Genomic DNA, 10,101 nt, shown 5'->3' with positions numbered 1-10,101 from the left:
CTTACAGTGTAACTATTCTGATTGGCTGAAAAGCAGGAAATGTGTTTTTTGTAAATATGCCCATCACATTTTCAGACTACAGACTCTTTAATTCGTCTTTGCTGATGCGGTTGAGGGTAAACCATAACGCACAAGCATTCAATATAAAATCAATATAAAATCTGAGCATGAGAAGCATTTTATGTGATCTTTGTTATTGTGGTTTAGTCCTTGTTACTACTTTTAAAATTCATAATCCAACATGCGGAACCTAAAAGTTGATGGAGGCAGAGACAGAATCAAGTCAACAAAGCATGCAATCTAGCAGGTATTTAAAAGGTGTAATGTCGCCCTGCTGGTGATTTGCTGTGCATGCACTGAGAAAATACAATTCCAAAGAATCAAAATCAAAACTTCCTTTGGTGTCCATTTGAGGTTTAAGTTTTCGGCCCTAAAGTAGAGCCGCAACTCGAAACATGAAGAGCAGTTCACAAGGTTTATATACAGTTTCATCAAAAAGCAAAGGCTTAGTCCAATTTGTTAATAAACACAGAAAAAGGGTGCAACATTAATGACTGGAAATGACTGTCTGATGCTGATCATGAACGAGACACTGTGGGAAATATCGGGAGGGGAATGAGTCCCTCAATGACACTAATTTTAAATTTTAAGGTTCTTTTTTGCACAATCTGGGGCTCATCGTTAAAAACATTAACTTGATGACATAATTCATATTCACTTACAGAAATAAGTGTTTAAATCCTCAGAGAGAGAATAAGTCCTTTGGTATATTGCACCCCTTAACATGACCCATAAGTGAATTTTTAAACAAAGTATCTTCACATTTTATGTCAAACTGTCACCTTTATTTTGGAATCTTCACACGTAAAAGCACATCACATCACCAGCATCACTATATAACTGCTCTGGCTCTTCTGCTTCTTGTGACATCCTTTGATGTCAGGAAATGAAAGAAGAACCCAAATACCTCTCACACTCGATGCTCAGAAATAAACCCATGGGCTCAAATCCAAATTAATTTGACAATAAAAAAAAGTCTGTCAGAGACTGGGTTGAGGAACAGAGGGGTCTTGGTTCAAGGCCCGGTGCCTACAAAACAAGTGTTCTGGTAGTAGGGCCAGGTGTCAGGACACATTTGGAGTGTAGCCGGGGTACCCTTGAGCAAGGTAATGCACCTCCAAATGCTGCAATGAGCTGGCAACTCATTCAAGCAAGTAGCGATAGGCCCCCTGTGAAGAAAAGGAAGGAATGAAATGAAATAAGATATTTCATTTGTCAGTTTGTGGTTGTTTAGGATGAAACATGCGCATCAGCCCAGATAAGATATTCAAAGGTTATTTTCAAATAACCTTTTACTGTCTTTTAGCAAAAAACCTACCACAAAATAAATAAAATAACTACAGCCAAAATACTTGATAATTAAATTAAACACATTATACTGCATTGCATCTTTTCTCCACCTTGAGGTGGTGGCCCAACCATGTGTGCATGCGTGCATGTGTGTGTGTGTGTGTGTGTGGGTGTGTGTGTGTGTGTGTGTGTGTGTGTGTGTGTGCGTGTGTTGGGGGACGTTAGACCAGTACTATCATTTTGAGTCACATGTGCTATAGCTGAGAAGAAAGACTAGATTTTTTTGTAGAAGTGGGGAAGTAATATTAATTTATCCTCACAATAAGATGTGCCTGGCCTTTTGATTCTTTACTTGTGCTTGTTGGTTATTTTTGACACATTTCCTACTGAAATGGAAGTTACTATATTGAATTTGTCATTTAGAAAATCTAAAGTTCATCTATCACTTCAGCTGCACTGAACTATATTTGATGATTTCATGACCTAGCAAGCATATCACGAGCATCTATTTTTAAGAAATCATGATTAACAGATCAATTTCAGTTGCACATTACTTTGAATTACTATCAACTCCGACCAGCTATTTTTTTACGGCCCTTGCACTGTCAGCACCTGAAGGTGCACCTCACAGGAATTTAAATTTGAGTCATTGTTGTCCATTTTTTTCATGCCAGTACAAATAGGCAAGTTTTGTAATTCATAATCCAAATTTAATATGCATTGTTACTATTTATAGATATGACAACCATTTTTGTTTTTGGTAAGGAAAAAAATAAGTTTCCATTTCGACTACATGCCTTGCCCAACTGACAAACATCGGTCTGTGGTATTTGCTTCTCATCACCTTTGAAAGAAAACAAGCCAGAGGTAAAAAGTAGACTGCGGTTGGCTGCATGTCTTTCTTTTACCAGAACCCATATGACTTGCTCAACAGGATACTGGCCCCAACAAATGCCTCAAACAATTTTAGTACATGCGGTTAACATTGTGCAGCTCTGACCTTTTAGTGAGTTGACCTTAATCAGTATAGACAAAAGAAAAGATTTATCAGCTCAAAATTTACCCTCTGCCTCTTCAGTTAACCCATTCATAGCATTAGATAACATCTGCTAAAACTATTAGTGGGTGTAGGTGAAGGACAGCTGCACCAGTGGTCCAAGGATCAAAAATCAAACTAAGTAGACAGATGATGAAACATTTTTGACATGTTTTTTGTTACGCCTGTTCGCCATAAAATCTCTCTGTTGGGAATTAAAAAATAAATAAAAATTGCAATTCTTGAAACATCTGAGAAGCCGTTTTATTTTCATTTGCTTTAAAAAGAAGTAGACCCTAAAGCCTCATTATGACCAAACCCACCACAAATGTGTGAATTTTCCATGGTCCTTTGTCACCATGCAAGTGAGAAACAGAGCAAGAGAGAGAGTGTGTGTGTGTGTGTGTGTGTGTGCGTGTGTGTGTGTGTGCGCGTGTGTAAGAGAGAGAGCACGCAGTGACAGTCCAAATGCAAATGAATAATTGAGTTTCATTTTTGCTGTGGTGCAGGTGTGAATGTGATGTACAATAACTCCAATTGTGTAACTAAGAAAGTATCAAGGAAACCATGCAATAAAAAAAATAATAATGACATGTGGTCATGCTCTGGAATACAGATGTACTATTGCAATGTTTGTCTATTTCATAGTCATGATACTCAAAAAAGGTTGTTTCTGCAGTGCACAAATCACTAAGCACATTGTTTCATAGACCTGGTTGCAATTTACCAAGTTTACAGTGGCGGTGCAACTCTTTAGTGTTGCTTCCTTTTGCAGAGCGAGTGGAAGTGCTGTTGAGACTTTATTTGTATCTGTACACATCTACTCATGACTGATTATCTGTGCAGGCCACAAGACTTTTGCTCAGAAAGTCTCTCATGTACCCACCAAAGTAAAAGTGGGTTAATATTTACTAATGTTAGAAGTCATAAAGCGCAACGTCGCAGCTGTATTTGTGTGGTGGAAAATAGCACCACACCCTGTCCTTTGTCTGTGGTTGAGGTGAGCTAGTTAGAAACCTTGATCCCTATTCTGTCAGCGGTTGCACGTGTTTTCTCGGCGAGTGAAGGTCCTGCAAAATGTCTACCTGGAAAATCACAGTGATGCACTGGTTCACGGTGTGTCTGTGCAACTTCGACCTCTTGGTCATTTGTACTTTACCAGTATGAATTGAATTGTATGAATTGTCCAGTATTTCACTAGGGTTTGAGTTTTAAAAAGGAAAACAAGGGTTTGTGTTGCAGCTTAAGGTTCATATTTATATTTTAGGTCAGGAAAGGGTGAAAACTCTTTATCTGCTTATAGTTCAAAAACAAGTATGAGAAAAAACAGTTCCTGATTTTAAATTTAAACTCCTCAGTGGTTTTATTTTCTAGAGTTCCTTGAAAGTAGAGGAATAGACGGCCAGTGGATGGGAGTAAGAGTAACAAGTCAAGGTCCTGGGGAAAATGTAATGGTGAGTAACACAACCTGAAAGAATAAAGCAAAAACTGGAAAACTGAAAACCGGTCTTCACCTGTTTTCTTATCTGTCTCTGTAGATGTGCGCCCATCGTTACCAGCAATGGGTCCCAGATGCCTTTGTGGCTCACCTATTGACAGGCCAGTGTTACCTCTTAGGAAATGACCTGCAGGCACAGGTCCAGACGCAAGACAAGATGTGGAGGAGGGTGGTTTGTGACTCTGAACATCTCAGCAATTTCCGGAACAACCACCATTGGTTTGCATATTGCCAACAGGGCATGTCATTCTAATATTTATAATAATTTTATGTGATTTATCAGGAATCGTACGCATGGAGGCTATAGACGACTTTCCATTTCCAATTGATGACCCACGGGAGACCGGAGATATTGACCACTTTAATCCCGAGCTTATTCCTCTCCTGAGGAACAGCTACCTGGGTTGGTTTGAGTTTTGGTCTTACTCTTTTCCCATGTTGAATGAAAGTTATAGTTTCACTAATAAGTGTAATGGGTCTGTCCTCCAGGATTCTCCATTGACTCTGGTCTGGCTCTTATCAGGAAGGGTGAGCTGACCATCGTTTCAGGAGCTCCCAGAGGAGGTTACAGTGGTCAGGTGGCCTTTCTTAGGCCAGACCCTAGAGCCAAGAAACACTTGTCTGTGGAGTTGGTCCTCTCTGGTCCGGGTCTGGCCTCTTCTTTTGGATATGATGTGGCTGTAGCTGATTTCAACGGTGATGGGTAGGTTTATTTTAGAACAATATCTAATTAAATTATCTTTTATTTATCCTCCGAGACCTTCAACTCTCTCCCAGCCTCTTTACAGTCAATGATGGTATTATTGTACAATCACCTAACAATCAATATTGACATTAGTGGCTGTTTTTTTCTTTTCCAAAGATGGGAGGACCTTGCTGTAGGGGCACCACAGTTCTATAAGAAAGATGAGTTAGTTCTATATATATATAACTAACTAACTCATCTTTCTTTAAAAAAAAAAAAAAAAAATCTCTTCCTCGCCCTCCTGGGCGGTGCCTCCTTCCTTCAGACTCGGGTCCTCTACCAGAGGCCTGGGAGTCTGAGGGTTCTGCGCAGGATCTTAGCTGTTCCTAGGACTGCGCTCTTCTGGACAGAGATCTCTGGTGTGGTTCCTGGTATCTGTGGGAGCCATCTACTCAGGTTGGGTGTTACTGCCCCTAGTGTCCCGATCACCACTGGGACCACTGTTGCCCTCATCCCCCACATTCTCTCCATCTCCTCCTTCAGCCCTTGGTACTTCTCCAGCTTCTCGTGTTCCTTCTTCCTGATGTTGCTATCACTCGGGATTGCTACATCTATCACCACCACTGTCTTCCGGTGTTTATCCACCACCACTATGTCAGGCTGGTTGGCCACCACCATCTTGTCAGTCTGGATCTGGAAGTCCCACAGGATCTTGGCCTGCTCGTTCTCCACCACTTTTGGAGATGTCTCCCACCTGGTCCCTGGGACCTCCAGCCCATACTCAGTGCAGATGTTCCTGTATACTATGCCAGCCACCTGGTTATGCCGTTCCATGTATGCCTTGCCTGCCAGCATCTTGCACCCTGCTGTGATTTGCTGGACTGTCTCAGGGGAATCTCCACACAGTCTGCACCTGGGGTCTTGTCTGGTATGGTAGACCCTGGCCTCTATGGCTCTGGTGCTCAGGGCCTGTTCTTGTGCAGCCATGATTAGTGCCTCTGTGCTGTCTTTCAGTCCGGCCTTTGTCAGCCACTGATATGTTTTCTCGATATCAGCCACTTCCTCAATTTGTCCGTGGTAAATTCCATGCATGGGCTTGTTCTTCCATGATAGCCCCTCAGGTTCCTCCTCCTTGGTGGGCTTTTGTATATATATATATATATATTAACGACAATGGGAAAAACTGGAAGAAGATCGCTCCAATTCAGCTTCTTGGACAACAAAGCTCCTTGTTCGGACTTGCCGTGGAAAACATAGGAGACATCAATCAAGATAATTATGAAGGTTAAGTCATTTTAATATAAAAACGACGGACAAACTGAAACGTCAACCACAGAGCTGGCAAAGGAGCCGTCAAAGCAGACGAAAACCTAGTAAACAGCGACCTCTGCGGTCATGTGTGACAACTACAGGCTGATAATCTAGCTGAAAAAGAACTGCAACATATTTTAAATACAAATCACACGCTTAAGAACAATGCCACGGACCAAAAACTAATATTGTGTATGTTACTGTTGTTTCCATTGTTAGATATTGCTGTTGGAGCACCATATGATGGGTCTGGCTGAGTGTATCTTTACTGTGGCTCGTCAAACGGTATCAACACAAAGGCAGCGCAGGTAGGGACGTAAATATGGAAGCCTGGAAGGGACATTTCCCCCGAAAGGGAGATTGACTGTTCTCTTTTCTTCAGTTGCTCTCATCCAGATCCAGATCTGTGACGCTGTTTGGATATTCACTGTCCGGGAACTTGGACGTGGACGATAATCTGTACCCTGATTTGGCTGTAGGATCTCTGTCCGACTCTGTCTTTGTTTATAGGTATTTAAAACTTAAGCACGTGGAGATGAAGACAATTGAATTGAAATGATCAACAGGCTTTCTGCGTTCCAGAGCGAGGCCCGTGGACCGTGTCAGCAGCACCCTGCGAGTTACACCGGATAAAATAGACATCACTAAGGAACAGTGTGATTAACGTACATGGTATGGTATAAAATGCAAACGATAACATGACATGACAACAGGAAGCACCTTTGATCGGGTGTTCTTTTGCACTTGTACAGTTATTTTACAGCTCAAGCGTGTTTTTCTTACATATCACACCCGGAGTCTTTCAACCCAAAACTGAGTAAGTTTCTCTTCTATTTGATTGACTGAAGATGTAACTTAATAGGAGTAAAACAGCCGTGAAGTGATATTTAAAAAATGCATTTACATGATATCTCTTAAAGGCTGCTTAACTGAAGCGTCTGCTGCATCCACATGCATAATTTTCTCCCCTTTGCAGTACTCAATTACACTTTTGAGGCTGATATTAGGAAGAGCAATGTCAGGCTTCCTCCCAGAGTGGGTTTTCTGGGGGTTCCTCGAGTGAAGCTGGAGCTGCCGGGGCAGGATATGGAAATCTGTACTGACATCAAGCTCAGACTCCTGGTACTCTTTTCTTGTGTTACAAGACCCATCATCTGGTTCACAGACAAAGATGACTATGACCACTTCTCTTGCAGCGGGATTTCAAAGACCGGCTACACTCTATCCCCCGTCTCAGTTACTATGTCTCTGGGGAGTTCCACTCAATGGACCAGTGGACAGGTTACACCCATACTGGACCGCTTTCAGCCCAATAACAAGGTCTCAGAGGTACACAAATCTTGACCATTTAAATTTAGAAAGCGCCTTTGTCCACAAGAGCATATTAGAACCTTTGAAAGAGTAACAAATGACCTCTGCCCTGTGTGTTTTTGACAGATCACCCTCCTAAACAGAGGCTGCGGCAGCGACAACATTTGCCAAAGCAACCTCCATCTACAGTATGACTTCTGCTCCAGACAAACAGAAAATGGCAAAAGCGTGTTCAGATCGCTCAGCGGGTAAGACGAGGCACCACAAGCCCAATGGAACAGATCTACAGCTGAGCGTGATTGGACGCTCTGTCCTTCTGTCAGAGAGGATGGTGTAGCAGTCATCACTCCAACTGCGGAAGACATCGCTTTGGAGCTGACAGTGACCAACTGGGGCGGGGATGATGCCCACCAAACTCGCTCAATCATCAGTCTGCCAGACACTCTCCGTTACTCTGATATTGTCAGCACAGCTTCGGTGAGTGCCGGAGGATTTAGGAACCTTTGTAAGTTACCAGAGCGGACGACATGGCTGCATCTGTAAAACCAAATCATCTTTCATCACCCTAGGAGCCAAAGGTGGACTGTACAGTCAATGACAAAGGGACTCTAATAGACTGTGGACTGGGAAACCCAATCCAGAGAGATGCAGAAGTCAGTCCCACAGAATTTCCTCACCAGTTTCTCTTCTATCCTCACTTTCTTCTTCCTCCCTGTAGGTTACATTCTGTGTGATGCTAACAACATCAGGCATCTCTTTGAGTACAAAGGCTGTGAATATCACTCTGCAGCTTCAAACGTAAGTGATCAGAGACCGGCATAAGTTATTGATCACTGAGCTATACTCTACATGAATGTGAATAATCTTTCAGAACCAGCAGGCAGGACTTAAAACCAGTTGAGGCGGTGGCCAAAGTATTTTTTGAACTAAAACTGCAATTATACGGGTAAGTGTGGCATCATTACCTCATTGTTTGTCATTTAATAACGCAAATGAAATGTTTTCTTTCATTGTTATGTGCTTTTTGGAGGTCACAGAAGTCAAATGTGTTTTTAATTATCTGAAGATGCAGAACAAGATCTTCAGATGCAATGTAATATGCAAAACTGATAATGAATTTGAGGTTGAGCTTGCAAAAGGTTCATGTTGTCCATCAGATTAACTAGGCCATCTCAAGTGTCCTTTGGCCAAAGCTTGGAGGGTAAGAGCACCATAAAATCGGCAGAGGATATCGGAGCTGCAGTTCAGTATGAATTTAGGGTAAATCATCTTTTCCTCTACTTTTTCATACAACATATTAGGTTTACATCTGAAGCAAAAAGTCAAACCACGCTGTGATGTCTTATTCCGGCAGATAACAAATTTGGGTAGATCACTGAAATCCTTCACTAATGCTTCACTGAACCTCTTCTGGCCAAAGGAGAATTCTGCTGGGAAGTGGCTTCTGTACCTGAGTCACACCAGCAGTAAAGGTGTCCAGTCTGTGCCCTGCTCGCCTGTAAATGAGATCGATCACCTTAAAGATGTAAAGGTACCCAACACCTCTGCCTATTACTCAAACTGTTTTACACAACACTTCTGACCTGTTACTGCTTGGAATCGAGGGTTGGCGAGGACCCTCCAAGAAAAAACGTGAAGCAGAACTTGAGGCACTGACGAGCGGTGACTTCTTATTTCTCCCGACAAAAAGGAAATACAAAACGCTAGTGAGAAAGCTTTGAATTGCGTTTATTTCTCATGGATTGGTGTGTGAACGTGAGCTTCAGGTGTGTTTTCTCGCAGACCTGCACAGATGGACTGAGGTGTGTGGAGATCCACTTCCCCCTGCAGGGTCTAGACAGTACTGCGATGGTAGTTCTGCACTCTGGTCTCTGGAACACCACATTCCTGGAGGTGGGAGCTGACCACGCTTTCAAGTTATTTTTCCATCATTGAAAACCTGTGAAGTCTTAGCTCTCTGTTTCAGGATTACAGCTCATTTAATTATTTAATGATTACCGTGGATGCGACACTCAGTTTGACAAACTCTCCAGAAAACACTGGGCTAAAATCTGACAAAGCACACAGGTAAACTGACAGTATTCATGGAGAGAGAGATCGAGTATTTCACCATAGTCGCCTGGTGGATCATCTTCCTCACTGTCACTGCGTTGCTTTTGTTGCTGGCAATGATGGTCTTCTTGTTGTCGATGGTAAATGAAATCATTTCTTAGTGGAGGCTTGAAAATTGCATACATTTCAGCTATGCTGATGCACATATTAAAACACCAAGTTATTTAACAACAGTTACTCCATGTTAAAGACGGCCCTCCAAACTGCTGCAACATAATATTCTAAATATTGGCTACAAACATATACATAATTATTTCTATGTTTTTTGTTTGATCAGCGTGGATGTATCCACTGGCCAACTCGGAATCAAAAACCCCAAGCTGAGGACCCAAACCAAGAAACTCTCCACCTTAAAGATGGGATTTCCTGAAGAAATTTACCTTTTTTAAAAGAAATTGAAGCGGAAAATATCACTTGTTTATTACCAAAAAACTGTTACAACATGAAAAAGGCTGTGCTATATTTCAGTGTATGAGGAAGGTGCGAGAGGTGGGAAGAGATGGGGGAAAAATGTTGAGAATGAATGAATACTGATCATAATGACTATGGATCAGAGAAAGCGTCCATGAGGACCATACTGATGCTTTAGTATCAACAGTGTTTTGTTCGTACTGCAGGTGCACAACATTAGACTGTTGCAATCAAACTGTGAACATGGGTCCAGATGATCAATTTCAAAGGGTAGATTCTTGCACAAATCACGAGAAGTTTCCTGTTTGACTCCATTCAGACATTCAATATGCAACTGAATTGAGTGAAAAATTAAAATGAAACCTTTCTGCTGGTACTTTTTGTTTT

General features: G+C 41.9%; 1 protein-coding gene across 1 annotated transcript; it reads left to right on the top strand.

The window, feature by feature from the left end:
- Positions 1 to 3,691: 3,691 nt before the first annotated feature.
- Positions 3,692 to 10,088, top strand: LOC101078027 (integrin alpha-6-like). The gene is made up of 19 exons (XM_029847756.1): positions 3,692 to 3,840; positions 3,925 to 4,287; positions 4,374 to 4,587; positions 4,747 to 4,798; positions 6,100 to 6,188; positions 6,277 to 6,390; positions 6,463 to 6,534; positions 7,026 to 7,209; positions 7,318 to 7,439; positions 7,515 to 7,668; positions 7,761 to 7,844; positions 7,910 to 7,989; positions 8,063 to 8,137; positions 8,349 to 8,451; positions 8,546 to 8,722; positions 8,796 to 8,897; positions 8,974 to 9,084; positions 9,158 to 9,258; positions 9,581 to 10,088. Exons 2-19 carry the CDS (start codon positions 4,179 to 4,181, stop codon positions 9,690 to 9,692), a joined length of 2,055 nt encoding a protein of 684 aa, XP_029703616.1. The 5' UTR covers positions 3,692 to 3,840; positions 3,925 to 4,178; the 3' UTR covers positions 9,693 to 10,088.
- Positions 10,089 to 10,101: the final 13 nt, after the last annotated feature.

This window comes from Takifugu rubripes, chromosome 14 (genome assembly GCF_901000725.2).
Source record: "Takifugu rubripes chromosome 14, fTakRub1.2, whole genome shotgun sequence".
In the NCBI taxonomy this organism is placed as follows: Eukaryota; Metazoa; Chordata; class Actinopteri; order Tetraodontiformes; family Tetraodontidae; genus Takifugu; species Takifugu rubripes.
The sequence above is the reverse complement of the archived record's forward strand: the minus strand, read 5'-3'. Positions and strand labels throughout refer to the sequence as shown.